Consider the following 16,113-nt stretch of genomic DNA (forward strand, 5'->3'; position numbering starts at 1 on the left):
GTGTGTATATATATATATATATATATATATATATATATATATATATATATATATATATATATATATATATATATATATATATATATATATATATAAAAATAATGCATTGCAAATGATGAAGCGATCATATCGTGTGATTTGATAATTGCAATTTATAATGCACTGTCACAAATGCTTGCTGCTGCACATTTGTTTTAATGTGATAAGACACTGATGCTCAATTAAATTTAGGATATTTTTAAGATTGTGAAAGCAAATAGCTCTAATACATAGAATGCTAATATTTATACTTATATTATTATTATATTATATATAACATTACACTTGGGTGTTTAATTAATCTGGACATATGTTCCCAATGTAATCACTGATGACTGCAGTACTGCGAGGAGTCTTTACTACACACTATAGTGTTTAACTGTATAAAGGTTATAATAATGTCTTATTGCATGTGCCGATGTGGCTTTCTGCACTTTTAATTTCTGTTGGATTGTATTAGATGAGAGAAGACACATTTCAAAGCAAACAAGCAGCAATGTTAAAGCACAATAGTTGTTATGAATATCAGATAAACTGCTTCCTACCTTCTCAGTTTTAACATGTGCTTTGTGCCTGTCTAATCTGCAGATGTGATGTTTGTATAAATATGAAGAATAAATCTGTCCCTTATGCTCTAATGTGCTTATTCATGCATTTGTGAGCCGGCAAAAGCTTTCAGTTGCAGTGAATATGTTAGTATGTTAAATTGAGCATAATGCTGAAATGTTCACTGTTCTTCTTGGCCAGTGGCACTTCTCTGAGGTGCACATTATTTCTTAGCACTCCTTATCTGTGAATGTACTTTTCTTATCTCAGTTAGAGGTGGGAAAACTGTGTTGCTCTCCTTATACTAAAGCATTACATCAGTAATTGGCCCGCTTAGTGCAGGAAGAAAGTAGACTTGCCATAGTCGACTGTGTGCTAGAGCTGTGTTGCCTGTATTAAAATCTTTTTTTAATGAAGGATGGCTGAAGCAAAAGTGTTCAACACTGAGGAGGAAGGTGTTATTACACTGGAAGAAGATCAACAGTCAGCTACAGAGGAGGCTTATTTCAGAGAAGCATACAAATCCAACGGAGAAAAAACAGAAGATGTAAGCGACTCAGTGATAAAGCCTCTGCTTGGGTACAAACATCAGGACAGCAGTGACAAGAATCACAAAGCGGGCGCACAAACAGCGACAGATGGGACTGACCAAAAGACATCTGTTCCACAAGAGCTGGAATTGGCTGGCAGGGATCAGCCAGGCTGCAGTGAAAGTGTCAGGAGTTTGTGCAGTGACAGCAGTCGGCACGAGTGCCCCATCTGCAGCGAGCTGTTCGACTCGCGCGGCGATCACAGTGTCACCTTACTCAACTGCAACCACAAAATATGTCACCGCTGTACAGATGCCATCATGAGCCGGGCCAAGGACACCAGCCGGCTTCAGTGCCCCTTCTGTCGACAGACCACCCCTTTCCCTGAGTGGGAGATTTGGAGACTTCAGGAGGAGTCTTACAGTCACGGCACATATGAACCCGGACCGGCCCTCAGCATCAGTTCAGGCCCTGAACTTCAGCCTGCGCCAGCACCGCTGTTATGTTGTTTCACTCTGGAGAGGCAGCTGGAGGCTGACACATGCAGAAATATATGTGGATACTGCTGTAACCCTTCCTGTCTGGTTGAAGTACTGAGAGCAAGGTACTTCCTGTGCTTCCTGCTCCTCCTACTGGTAATGCTTGGCTGTTTTCTGTACATGGTCCTCCCACTTAAAATGCTGTCCATATTTTAGATGAATGAGTTCTAAGTGTGAACTGGCAGTGAGATATTTCTCATGCGCTTTGACATTTGAAATATATTCCTCTGGCTTTTCCCACATTAACGAGGGAGCATGGACATTTATCTTTTCTTCTCCAGATTTCAGATGTCATCTGTTCCTGTTGTTTGATAAACCTCACTTATTGTCTTCAAATTCATGGTGCACAGCTCTTTATTTTAAATAAATTTGACTGAAAGAAGTCCAATTTAGAGATGGCACAAGTTCACTTGACTCCTAAATAATGTCAACTGGAGGTCTGCATGAAGAATTACGTTTTACTACTGTAATAGTTCATCTTACGCCACATTTAAAATATCTCTAAAACTGAAAGCATCCAATCTGCTGTCAGCTTGTCAACCTCCTGACTCTTGTTTTCTTTGAAGAGTGACACAGCTTTGCAGGATTTGGTGCTACAGATAACAGAGGTTTGACTTTGAATCAAAACTCCTATCTTATCTTTCTGGGTCTCATATTGACCTATTTCTCATTACAACATCTAGGATGTTCTGTGCTGTTACTGCTGCATATTATTAGCAACAAAAAATCCAGCTTGATCTCATTTCCAACTACACATGAAGGAAACTTGTCCCTACAATCTAAGCCTGTTTTTCTTTTCTTATTATTATTATGCTTTGTAGTAGATGTACTTGCACTCAAAGATTTGTTTCTATGCATCTGTGGAAAATGTGTGTATTATCTTGATTTTTCAAGTGAACTGTTAAAAAACAAAATAAAACCTTGCAGCAGTCGGTGTTTCAAACATCAGTTGTGATGTGCAAAAGTTTGTCCACCCAACTTTGTTTGTTTTTTTTAAACTTTGTACTTTTATCCTAACTTTTTTTTTTATCTTCCCTATCGTGTCCTGACTTTCACAGTTTCCATTACCTGGTATTTTTTCATAACATTTCAAACAGTGGAAAATGTCAGGCTGCCTCCTGAAATGGCTTTGACCCACTGAAACATGGACAGAGGGCATCTGGGGTGTGCTGTAACGGACAGGACTGGCAGTTAAATGGAGCGATTTAGCGAAGTGATTTAGACTACAAGCCTAATTCGATCATAGATTCATAAAGTGCTTTATTCTATACACTTTAGGCACTTTGTCTGCCTCATATTCATGGGAAATTTTAGAGCCACTGATGTAATGAAATGTGTAGAAGCTGGACAATTTTTGAGTCCTGTGAGTTCCCACATGGGACCAGTTGAAGAAAAAGATGTTCTGCCCCAGATTTGAAGCAGGACCAGTGCTTTAGGATCTTTGTCACCACTCTGTCATATTCCTCAAAATGTTGCTAGACATTTTAATGACGTTTTTACAGTGTGATTGGCTCATAAACTGTGTATAAAAGCTTGATGTTCCCTCTAAATCATAAAGGCAATGGCAGAGTGATTCCTTTGGTTGCAAAAAAGGAAAGCAGTTTATAGATGTTTATGGAAAATTGTCCCCTCTGCTGAATAAATGTGTGATTTTATTGAAAAATTTTCATTTTAGGTTATGAATTCAGTTTATAGCTTCAAGTCTTAATTAATACAACACAAATTTCATTTTCAAAATTATGGTACCGTATAAAGTAAATGAAATGTAGGTTATGTTTTGGAGCTACAATGTGATAAAGCATGCAATTGTGCTCTGTTTTTCAGTCAGATCCTCCTCTTACAAAACAGAAAAAACAAGATTATAAGAGCTTAAATGCTCAGGTCAAGGTTTCAAAGCAGGACTCACAAACCAGTAACCACTGGCTATTTCAGATTTGTGCATGCAGCCTTTGGCTGAGCTAGAGGAGGTCGAAGGGAGTCCTTGTCATGTGGGAAGATACTTGTTATGCAGTAATTTCTAGGTGGGTGGCACATCAATAAGATATGGCCATGATTACAAATTGCTATCCTCTTTGGGTGTCAGCCAAAATACAGTTCTCAAATGATGTCAAATTTTATAAAAAGCTACTTTTGGCTACTCCTTTTAATCATAAGGGCTTTACCACAATGGATAGCTTGACAGATAGTGTCACCTGCTTCAAAATGTATTATCATGTAATAAAGTTTTCCCTTGATTGATGTGTTTTTCCTTATAATTTACATGAAATAGCATATCTCTTTCTTCTCTTGAGTCTGTAATAACATGAATGCTTGTTTTCCTTATCCCGATTCTCTCCTAACTTGGTGGACTGTCTCCGTTTTAGAATCACAAATTTGGAGAAAGCAGGCCTCTCTAATGTGTAACAAAAACATTGATCCATATTGATCCAACTCTGAGCCCTCACACAGGGCTTTGCAGCATGTTAGGAGTGGAGCTGGAATCTAAAATTCGTAAGAGTCTCCGTGTTCTCTGCAGCATCAATGCTTCAGCTCGGCATCAGGACAAGCGAGCGAGCACCGAGTGGGCTCACACATCTATAATTTATGCAAGGACTTCACACTACATAAGAAACGCATCAGATAGGCAAGCATCCATCTGCAGATGACTCATTTAGGCGACCCATTTCAAAGGCCTCACTGGCTCTGTTTATATCAAAGCAACATCAGAGCAGGACCTATTTCACGTCTCGCTTCAATCAGATAATGTGGGCGCCATATTAAAAGCGTCCAACTTCTACGGACAATTGTGTTCTGCAAAATGCTGCTCCATCACTTCTCATTTATGGTTCTTCGCAGCATTCAGCTTCGACATGTTCAAGTCAGAGCAAATGTGTTCTGAAAAATGCTCTCGTAAAGCACTGCCACATGGAGTCATGCGCTAAAGCATGTAAGAGTTCAAGTGCGACATCTGTTTCTGTCTTCCGCTTCATTTCCTCTTCATGGGTTTCATAAATGAGAGATTTGTCATTTAAAAGCACTTTGAAGATATAACGCGAGTATAGATGACACTATAGCAAGAAAGGTTTTATTCTCATAAGCGCGGCTGTACGTGGCTGAAGATGGTCATGGTGCTGGATTTGGTGTCATTTTTAGTTCTTTGTTGTATTGTTGAGTTTGAGATTTTGACTGGGTTTTCTGTTATTTTAAGTGTTGATTCATATATTTGCTTGGTTGAATTGTGGGTTCAAATTTTGCTATCTTTGTAGAAATATTGAGTTCTTGTGATGCTGTTAAGTCTTTCATTTCTCCTTTCATGTCATGGTTTTCCAGATTTTGTTTTGTAGTCTTGCATTTTGGCTCATGTTTTCATTCTTATCTGAGTACAATGAGGGTTCTGATTCAATGGAGTTGTAGATTCTTGTTTAGACTGTTTACTGTCCTAGTGTTAGTTTTCAATTTCTTGACTTTTATTTAGCTTCAGCTCCCTAAATTAAATTTTATTTCCCTCAGTTCCTTCCTCTATTTCTGTTTGTCTCTTATTCTGATAGTTTTATCTGCAGCAATCTGTAAAAAATAAAAAATAGAAGAGGCTATGTCACACTTTGGGGCAGCAGTTTAGCCTGTGGTGCTGGTGAGCTTGTCAAATTGATGCAGTTACTATATGAATGCAACACCATGAAATACCATCTAGAAAGTGTCAGATTGGCAACAGCTTCATTTTTCAACATGACAATGATCCCAAATTCGGATCACTGAATTGGTCATGGATTGGCCTCCCCAGTGGCTGGAGCTCGACATTTTTGAAGCAGTGTCCCGACAGAGAAGGCAGCCAATATCCGGAGAAGAGCTTTGAATGTCCTTCAATGTATTTTCGAACTTGTTAGAATTTTACAACCTGTGTTTTTCCCTTGTAAACTGTATTTCCATGTACATTTGCACATATTTCAATAAGCTACTGCACCTATTTCCCATTTTACTTGCAAAATATACAGAAATAAGAGGTGACTCAAGACCTTTGCAGAGTATTTTACTTTGCATATTCACTTTGTATTTTACTCCCATACATAAATGAAAATGAAGTGGGAAGGTAAATAAGTAGAACATTTAATGAAAAATAAAAATGAATAAGGTATATCAACATATGTCACATTTTATTTTAATTGATGCCTAATTCATTTTACTGTTATATTTGTTGCATCTAATCAAATATTTATTTATTTATTTAGCAGTAGTGGTCAGCCGTAACTCCTTTCGTGTATTTGTGTGATTTTAATGATAAGCATTTTTGTTTCATTCTGGCTTTAAAACAGACACACACACCCATATAGGCACAAAATATCCTTTCCTCACAGTGCAGAGGACAGTGTGGGTGGCGTATGAGTCTGTGTTACATCTGTGTGGGTGGGTGGCTTAAAGTGTGAACTCGGGGAGTGTGTACATGTGCGTACACTTCCACGTGGATTTTCACATATGTGAGGAAAGCTTCATACTATGTTTAAACGCCTTTGTGTGCTCAGCTGCATGCACTTCTTGCAATGGCCTCGCTGAGCTGGGGAGTCTTTATGAAACTGTGTGTTGAGCTGCTCCAGCAACACACCAAACAACTTGTTATATAATTGCTGCAGAGCAGACTTGTCCGGCTTTATTGATGTGTTAGCATTGTGGATGAGTGGGCTGGAAAAGAGACACAGGAGGGTTCATCTAATAAGAGGCCTTCATGCCATCAGGGCCGTACAATAAGTGGTGAGATTAACAGTAACTGGCTGTGGCAGCAACACCAAGACTGGAAGAATAATCATTAGATGTTTTGCTCAACCTTATTATTTCTTTCAATTATCAGTGCTTTGATCATTTGCTCTTAAATATGTGGCAGACACACTGAAAGCAGTGTGCGGTGAGGCTTTTTGTTTACTCGCCTCAACAAGGAAAACGATGTCTGAAAATGGATCTGTCCAGGCTGAGCTCCAGAGGGACACTATGTACCAAAAATCCTGGACTCTAACACACTAGTCTGTCAATAATTCATAGTAATTCTCTTTTCTTGAAAGGTTTATGACCACAAAAAGATTTCTCCCTTTGGAGCTAAGGTATTGATTTGTTACCTATGGGGATGTTTCCTTCCTCTGCCTCCAGTCATTTTTTTTGTGGTTATTTTTTTTTTTTGCCACTATTTTTGTTAAAAATGTGTCACTGTTCAGTAATAACTAACGATTTTTGGATTTTGGGAAACCCAAAGGATTTTAATTTGAAAAACATCCTATATTTTATAAAACATATATACATTGAGCTCCTGTTCTTTAAAGATTAATGTTGTTATGAAAGTTGCATGCACTGAATAGCAACTGGGAATAGTGTGATGAAGAAACATGTTTCAAATTTGTAGTACTGCTTTGTGTGTACAGCAGTGTAAAGACTTATGTGGGTGTACATACACCTATCATCCACAACATTAAAACCACTGACAGGTAAAGATTGTAACACTAATCATGTCATTAAAAAGGCTACTGTGAATCCTTGGGTCATGGTATTCATATGGACCTTGATACATAGCGCCCTTATTTTAACTTATTTAAAACTTATTTTAAAAACCAACAAACAATATTAGAGAGAAAACCCCAAGGATCAGTCAATTCGCTACAAGCAAGCACAGGCACAGACCTCTGGCTCTGGGAGGGGCAGCCATCTGCTGTGGTTGGTGGGTGAGGGGAAAAGGAAAAAAAGGGACAGCACACAGGCTGACCACGAGCAACAGACTGGGTAAAATGCAAACTGCAGGAGAGAGCAGATAGAATTGAATGACATGCAATAGTGGCAGATAAATGCATATGCACTGAAATGTGGGAGTAGGGAGAAATGCTTGGTGTATCATGGAAAGTCACCCAGCAGCCCGAGCCTGTAGCAGCACAAACAAGCTCAAGTCTAATCTTAAAAGCAGAGAGGGTCTTTCTCCTGAACCCAAACTGGATGCTGGTTCCAAAGAGGGAGACATGATACCTGAAGGCTCTGCCTGCTATTTGCTATGATGACTCTAAGACATGATGAGGTCTCATCATTCAAGACTTTGCGCAGGAGAAGGATTTTAAAGTCAAACTGGGCTCGAGAAATGCAAAGATACCAAAATGTTGACTTGCACCATCTCAGTCTATAAAGGGTCCCGTCCTCCTGCCGCCGATGTTTAACATCATGGGACGCTGGCACTGGTTAGCTAATCAAAAAACAAACAAACAAACAAAAAACGCCTCCCAAGGGTTAGACCAGTGGTTCCCAAACTTTTTTCGCTGGGCCCCCCTTTGTTTTACAAGAAAAATGTTCGCGCGCCCATGCACGCACACACATGCACGCAATAACACATCCCCCAACCACCCACGCCCATATTTTTGCTCAATTGCGGTTTATTTCTCACCTCAAACATTTAGTAAACAATTAAGCAAATACAAGTAATCTGCAGGTAGTAAGAAAATAAACCAACTCTTTTACACTATGTCTGCACCTACACAGGTATTTTTGAAAACGCAGCTGTTTCGTCCACGGGCGATTTTAGCCCATTTTTGGGGGTGCTTCAGCCAAAATTAATCAAAGCACCCCCAAAGAGTTCTTACTTTTTTTGACAATATTTGCTGTTTGTGTGACACACTACTAAAACTATAAAAATCATACAGTACTGTACTTGTTTGAGACGTAACATTTTAACAACAAAAGTATAGATAACCCCTCCCCCCTCCCAAAATGGTTTGTTCCAGCTCGCCTCTCCCCTGCTCTGGCTCTAGCTCTTGCTGCCAGGTGGTGGCTGAGACGCAGCAGAGCGGAGGTATAAGTGTCTGGCTTAAAACAGAACATATTAGCTGCATTTAACATTCAGTTACTCTTTATATAGTTAGGTAGGAGTCAGACCATGTTTCTTTTTAGCTGAAAAGCATTACACCAGGTAACCTGCAGTGTTGAAAACATGTTTTCCGACAATGTTTGCTACCCTACGATCCGTCCTACATTGTAGTAAATTCAGCGACATTTGACCGTCCTGTTGCTCCCATTGAAATGTATATAGTCTATTTAAAATCTAAAACTTTAAATTGTCCGCAACCTACTGTTGGTTACAACTGTCCTGTTTGAAATAGATAGTAAGTAGCTAACTGACTGAATGCCCATTAACCTTATAACTCCTGTTGTGTGTGTGTGTGTTTGTGTGCAGAGAGACAGCCAGGTTCATAATGGATATAAGGAAGTTTTTTCAAAAAAAGGAGCCACATTCAGGTAAAAGTGTAAAATCAAATGATCCGTCAATCAAGAATAATGTTGGATCAGTGTTTCAATGTTTATATCTTTTATTAGATGTAAATGTGGTTTGGTTATTTGCCTTTTGGTTGAAAGTACACTGAGAGAGGACTTTTTGTGAGCGATCTTTTTTTTTTTCATATTAATGTAATTTTTCATCTAATTGAATACAATCTATTTGTGCATGATTGTCAGTCCAAAGAGGGAGAGAGGAAAGAGGGAACGTGAGGAGAAAGTACAAGATCAGGAAGAACCAGGTAAGAAAACAGACAGGGAACAGTGACAGGCACAACAGAAACTGTTAAACTGACAAAAAGAAAACAACTAATTTTACTCACACAATCTGGAAGTTGTGTCCTCCCTATATTAAAGCTGCTATACAGAATCTGCAAAACAAACTGGGTTGAAACATTTTTGACCCTCTTTAACAACATTCCAACATAACATTATAATTGATTGGGGAGATTAAAATTAATGATATATTTTTATGAGGTTCAGCCACAACTCTACTAAAACCTCAGCCAGTAATAGGTAGGCCAACTTTTGGACCGTCCAGTTGTCTGTATGACTGCCACAGTACATGAGGAGCTGTAAAGAGAAGCAGATGCTCTGTTTATAAAAAAGTTATGAAAGTTATAAATCTTACAACACAAAATTATTATTATTAAATTAGTAAAATTACTATCTGCAATAAAGATTTTTTTCATACATTGTATACATTCTACCACAGGCAAAGTTGCCTCTATTTTTATAGTTTTATTAATATTTTTGTAATAATTTATTTGTAATAATTTATTCTGTTTTGGGAGTGTTTTTATGTATCTGTATTATATTATACATACACATTAAAAGTGAATCTCTGTCCAAAAAATGCACTCAGTTTACTTTTTACTCACTATGAGCATCATTCATTATTCTCCCCCAGTAATTAAGGTTAGGATATGTACTTTTTCTATTCCAATCCATTCTTCTTTTGCAGCATTTAAATAAACTTTATCAGATTTGATGGTTTTGTTACAAACTTTTCAAAAAAGTGTTTTGCTTTTCTTTCACAAATGTGGGGATTTGGAAACATATTCAGCTATGCTTCATCTCCTGCTTTGCCTTTGTGTAGGTGCCCTGTGCTAGCAGTGTCCAAGCGTTGTTGTTTTTTTTCCCTTTTCATGCCGCGCCCCCCCCCCCCCCCCCCCCCTTTAAGTGAGTGAGCAGCTAACAACGCTTTTGTGTTTCAGGGGTGGGATTCCTCTTGGCTTTCTTCCATCCTTCGGTCCTGTTCACCTGGAGATGATGAGAACATCCATTTGTCATCGTCTCATTGTGCTGCTGATACTTAAGCTGAGAGAAGACATTCAGTTGTCGCCTGATCGCCGATTAAGACCGTTAGTGATGTTAGTTCCCCATGTCCGTATGTTTGCTCTGTTTTTGACGGTGACTTACACTTGCCTGTTTTCTTCCTCTGTGCAGAAAATCCTGGTATGTTCCTGAGAAAGCATTTCAGAGAGACAATCTGTTGTGTAAAGAGTTAGTGAAGGACTTGAATCTTCACTAACTGGAAACCCTCATGTTTGCCTTTTGTTTCTGTTCATCTTGCTGTAAATAAACCTGAGTCACCCACTTTGAGTCCAACATGCTCCATAGTCCACAAAACAAATTACATTTGAAGGGTAAACCACTCTCTCTAGGGCCCAGTGGAGTTATGAATCCTCTGCAATCAATACCATGGCATGAGTGACCCCTTGCTGGGCCAGAACCGTGGGGAATTTTGTGTCATATGTTTATGTAAGCCAGTGTATGTAAGCCGACTACTGTAACCATTAAACTCGTTTTTTTAACAACCTGAAACCATCAGTAGAATTAAAGAAGTTAAAGAAAATTAGAGCAGATGATGTTGTGACTTATTGCCATTTGCCTTCTGTTGTTCAGCTGATATCTGTCCACTTATCCTCCCTAATTAAAGCAGACTAAATCATTCTCTCTTATGGCACTAGCAGCATGAAGCCTGCAGCTACAGCACACAGCTGTTTCAACTCTGCAACACAGTGTGTGGTATTGCAAGTGCTGGGTCTAATTTTGTGGTAAAAATCTACATTAGCATTCACTGTGTGCAGCTTGGAAGCGAGGATGGGCAATCAGATCCCAACAAACTAAATCTAGGATATGTAAATGCAAAGAACTTGTCTAATATTCTTCCCCATGCAACAGCAAAAATGATGATAATAAAGACAAAAACTCTAGGAACTGCCTTCCACTGCCTTACCTTGAATGGAGTATTTCCCTCTCTTTATTGTAGCTGCATTTCCCTTTCTTTGTAGTAGTCTTCAACATTTTCCTGTCAAATGCGCAAAGCCTTTGACTTTGTGGTGACTCACAATGTCCCCTGTTGGTCATACTCTACTCTAACCTAAATGTGAGTGATGTTGACAGTCTTCTCTGCTTTCTTGGCAGCCATTGGATAAAAGTAAAGTGTCTTTACAGCAGATGCAAGTTTTCCAAACTTGAACCAATCAAAATGTGGGACACTGCCTCAGTTTGTGGGATGGGGGATGGGCAAGGGACAAATATGCAGGACAAATCCATGTAAACAGGGACACCTGCACACTCTAGAGACAGACAGCGGCTGGCAGCTTGGCTTTTACCCCACAATTGATTATCAGACTCCTAGAGGACCAATGAATATGTCTCCGTGTCTCAGGGATGTTCAGGTAGGATGATGGGAAATCTCTAATAATGGCTTTAATGTAATGGTGCATGGTCACATTCTTGGTGTATATGGGTGTTTTCAATTCAATTCAGATTTATTTATGTAGCGCTAAATCACAACAACAGTTGCCTTAAGCTCTTTTCTACAGTAAGGCAAATAGCATATGGTGTTCTGGAGAAAACCCCAACACTCAAAGGTCCACTGCTGCATAACTAAAGGAGGATTCAGGGTTGCCTGATCCAGCCCTTACTATAAATCTTATAGAAAAGAAACGTTTTAAGTCTAATTCGAAAAGTAAAGAGGACGCCTGTCTCCCAAATTTAAATAGGGAGCTTTGTGTTGCTAGTTTCATAAGCGTGTTCTGTGAATAGGTCGGTATCCCGAGTGAGAGAAGCTTGATCAGAGATTGTTACGGTTGAGCGGTACATGTGAGCACCCAGAGAAAGGTGCAGCATATATATGCTGACAACATACAATAACCTGCTCTATTAGGGTGCAGACCATCACTCCGATAAGCCCTCCAAGCTCTCAGAACAAGTTAAAGTTGGCTATAAAAGTCATCTTGTAGTTGCAACAGACTGACTAAGCTCAGCAAGCAACTGAAATGACCCACCCTGCAGTAGAGAGTAGGAATTGTATCTGAGATGAAAATGCGGTAGTTCAGAGACTCCATTTGATCCGACATGGACTACAACATACTTCAACTTAGCGTGGTCCCATGTAGTCCCCGGAATTTCGCTGTCTAATTCCAGAACTCAGGTATCTTCATCCCGATATTCCAGGCAACAGGGTCTCATATAATCACGGCCGTGAAGCAGGATGGAGCAAGAATCGAGGTGAGGATCAGCTGTGGTGTCATGGAAGGACCTGGCTGTGGATGGACTGTGAGATGGTGCACAAGACCATGGAGAAACCAAGACCGTGGCATCTCTTGTGGAGCCGGGGTGACAGCCAGTGGGGTGGCAGGTTTCATTGAGGAGCCTGGCCTAGTTAAATTGCCTCCAGTGTTCTTCAATGGCGACAGAGGCTTCTCATTAGTGCAACAAAGTCCCAGTCAACTGGATGCTAAATTTGTTGACTAGCTGGCTGTCCTGGGAGCGCGGGATGGAATCTGGACACTTTCTCCAGTACTTGCTCTTTCAGATTGTGGTCGCAGGCTTCACTTGCTAGGCAGTACAGCTCACTCGGTCTACTTTGGTTTTGGCATCCAGTGTGCTCCAGTTACGATAGAGTCACCTTCTTGGTAGAGGGTGGAGAGCCTTTGGTCCAGTTCGGTGACACAACAAAAATAAAACTGAGTTAAATGCCTGATTCTGTCCAGATCAGTACGCAGAACCTAATTGCCTGATTTAAAAACAACGATTGAAAAAGAAATGCTAAATTAATTATCTAGATTTAGAAAACAGAGTCCTACAAGACCCACTGTTAGACTAAAAGTACACCAACAGAACAACACACAAACGCAGTAGTGAGACACACAATCTCTTTTTAAATTAACTTTGTGTAGGTTTGTAATACAACCTACACAAAGTTAAATTCATGCAACACCTTTCCCCATTCGTTTTTTATTAGAACTACTGGTAAATATGTCTCAGGTTTCCTGCAAAATTGAACCGTCATGCCTAATATCCCCTTTGTCAGTGCACATTGTTAAAGTTATAAAGAAAACAGTCAGATCATACTTGAGAGGAGCTCACTTTGGAAGGAGAACAGCCTGCAGCTGATGAATGTTGATTTCTTTCAGCCTTGTGATTAATTTATCAGCTCACTGCGAGCAGAGAGACACCACAGTGTTTCAGTGATTTAGAATTCAGAGCACTGTTCAAACACTGGCCTCATTTCAAAACACCTTTTTTTTCCTACGTAGGAATTGTTAATACCGGGAATAAACGCATGTACTCTCAGGGGAAATATTGAAATAGTATCCAGCTTATTGTGATATTAAAAATAAAACGATAAACTGATGTTTGACCATTTGAATCCTTCCGATTAAATATCTTCTTTTTAATCTTTTTCTTTTCATTTTGGTGTTAATGACCGTTTTGTTACAGAAAGATATTTTGACGTTTCCTGCAGTGATGAATAAACTCATTGTCTCACTGTTTTCCATTAAAAAAAAATTGAGAGAACATTTCCTCCGTGTGAAGCTCTCCGCTGTGTGCAAGCGCGTGTGCGTGTGTGTTGTAAAAGCCAGTTTCCTAGGTAACCAGGAGGTTGATTCTGCTCGTGTCTTCAGCTGCAGGGAAGCAAACAGTTTCATCAACAGAGGGGTCAGATATAATGCAACATCCACAATATCTACAGTGTGTTTCTTTTACTTCGTCTCTGCACACACACACACACACACACACACACAAGCACGCACTCTATCCTTTACAAACACACTTCTCTCTCACACACACACACATACAAAAATTAGACAAACAAGACAGGCGAGTCGTCTTCTGCAGAAGAGTGACGGGCTATGACTGATGATGCTGACATCCTGTGTGATTAATGAGCTGCTCACGGAGGTCGGTCCAGTTTACGAGAGAGAGCAGTATGAGAAATCAGGCTCTCTTTCCAGTTCAAGTTCCGGGGGGGCATGACTACTGTTATACTAAAAAGACAAACGCCTTCCCTCCTCCCTTCTGACCATTTCAAATTTTATGCACCAGCAAAGCCCACAACGCTGATATAATTTTTTTGCAGCCCATTCATACTGCTCCTGCCTTTCGTGTCCTGTTATGACAAACATGATGATCGAGTGTGTTTTTAACAAGTGATTACATGTATTTTTCATAGGATTAGCTTCTTCGCCGGCATCATTAGTAGCTGAAGCAGCAGCAGCAGCACAGCACGCCAACGCGCAAAACCCCGGAGCAGGGAACCGATACAGCGGGAGCGCGCACCACAGGCGCGCATGCACAGCTGTCAGGACCAAGGACAGCAGCAGCAGCAGCCGCTCAGCCCAGAGCAACCAGCGCGCAACGCATCGGTGCTGAGTTCGGAAAGAAAAAAGAAAGCGCATGGGAACAGAGGCTGGAGAGAGCGATACTCGCCCCGGAGAGGAAGCCGTAGAAGCGTGGGCTATGGTTTAAGTCTTTGTGGCTGCCACTAGAAGGTTTTGCAGCTCCTCAAAGGAGAGCAAAGAAGGTGGACAATGCGGGTTAGATGTCCCCGGTTGACAGCCTGTCTCTAACATGATCATGCACATTCCTCCGCATTGCACATAACCAAACCACCTTTTTTTTGGACAAAGTCTTCCTCTTCCTTTTTTGGCCTCCCTCCCTCTCTATCACCGCCCACCTGGATTGTGCCTGCAGTCGCGCATTCAACTGGCTGAGCTGTCCAGAAGCTGGTCGAGCCGACCCGCCACCGGGGAGAAAAGCGACCGGGCTGCGCTGTGTTGTTTGGTGGTCCACACGATGCGTCTGTTTTTGCTGGCGGTGCTCTTCTCGTGCTCCTGCGCGCGGGCCGGCTGCGAGCCGAAGATCGTGAACATCGGGGCCGTCCTGAGCCAGAAGAGATACGAGCAGGTCTTCAAAGATGCCGTGACCCAGGCCAACCAAGTCTACGGCAGGGACAAATTCAAGCTGACCGCCATCTCCGTAACGCATAAATCCAACGCGATCCAGATGGCTCTCTCCGTCTGCGAGGACCTCATCTCCAGTCAGGTACAGTTTACTGTCAATGGGCTCTAGTTGCCTTATTCATCTCTGATTTTAGTATAGCCTATTTGCCACGAGCTAAATGCAAAGTCCACCTACCTAAAGATAGTTGCATCCGGGTGTCTTTGAGGGACTGCTTCTTAACAGAGAAAGTTTGTGCTCTCAGTGAAATTTCTTACATTTCAGAAGCATCTTTGTTTTTTCACCTTTGCACCGTTGAAGGGATTGGTTGTCATAACTAGTTTATTAGTCTCAAATTCTGAATTAAACCTAGACAGACTATTTTATTCGATCTTCAGCTGCAGATTATATATATCAAGCAGGAACATGTTAATGTAGGGGCGGGAAGTTAGACTACATATTATGCTGGCCTTCTGTTGTTCCATTTGGCACTATTCCACACTTTAACTCACATTTTAGTTCACTTTGTATAATACACTGATCCCTTTACAGCTCCATCTGTTTTCCAGAAATCCAAAAATAGGCTGTGGTTTGGGGCATAACTCGGATGAGAGGGCAATTGTACTTTATAGGACACCCAGCTGCGGAACAACTCAACTGCAAAGGAACCAGTCAGGAGTGAAAATGTGCAATATGTAGTTTGTGATTAATGGCTTGGCTCTGACCGTGCGTGGTGCATGATGAGTGAACATTTTGGCAAAAGGAGGCAGGAATGGTTTGAGGTAACAGTTTAGTATGTTTGGTGGATAATGACCTTAGTTCCTCTGATAGTGATCCGAAGCATGGGTGGCATGAGAAACTGTCTTTGTAAGGTATACTAGGAGGAGGCGCATGTTAAAAATGACCTGAAATGTGAATTATCTCTGAGATTCACGCCATTTGTGCTGCAGATGTAG

The 16,113-nt window shown here is 40.6% G+C and overlaps 1 protein-coding gene across 16 annotated transcripts in view; it reads left to right on the plus strand.

Annotated features, from left to right (window-relative positions):
- Window positions 1–14,218: 14,218 nt before the first annotated feature.
- grin1a (glutamate receptor, ionotropic, N-methyl D-aspartate 1a) overlaps window positions 14,219–16,113 on the plus strand; it is a 41,226-nt gene continuing 39,331 nt past the window's right edge. For 2 of the 16 annotated variants that reach the window (XM_085166192.1, XM_085166194.1), the window contains exon 1: window positions 14,220–15,262. In XM_085166192.1, coding sequence (XP_085022318.1) covers window positions 15,014–15,262 — 249 coding nt within the window. In that variant the 5' untranslated portion in view covers window positions 14,220–15,013. Of the gene's footprint in view, window positions 15,263–16,113 lie in introns of all 16 variants that reach the window. The other 14 variants (XM_085166193.1, XM_085166195.1, XM_085166197.1 and 11 more) reach the window with 11 other exon arrangements.

The sequence above is a fragment of the Neolamprologus multifasciatus genome, chromosome 7 (assembly GCF_963576455.1).
Source record: "Neolamprologus multifasciatus chromosome 7, fNeoMul1.2, whole genome shotgun sequence".
Classification (NCBI taxonomy): domain Eukaryota; kingdom Metazoa; phylum Chordata; class Actinopteri; order Cichliformes; family Cichlidae; genus Neolamprologus; species Neolamprologus multifasciatus.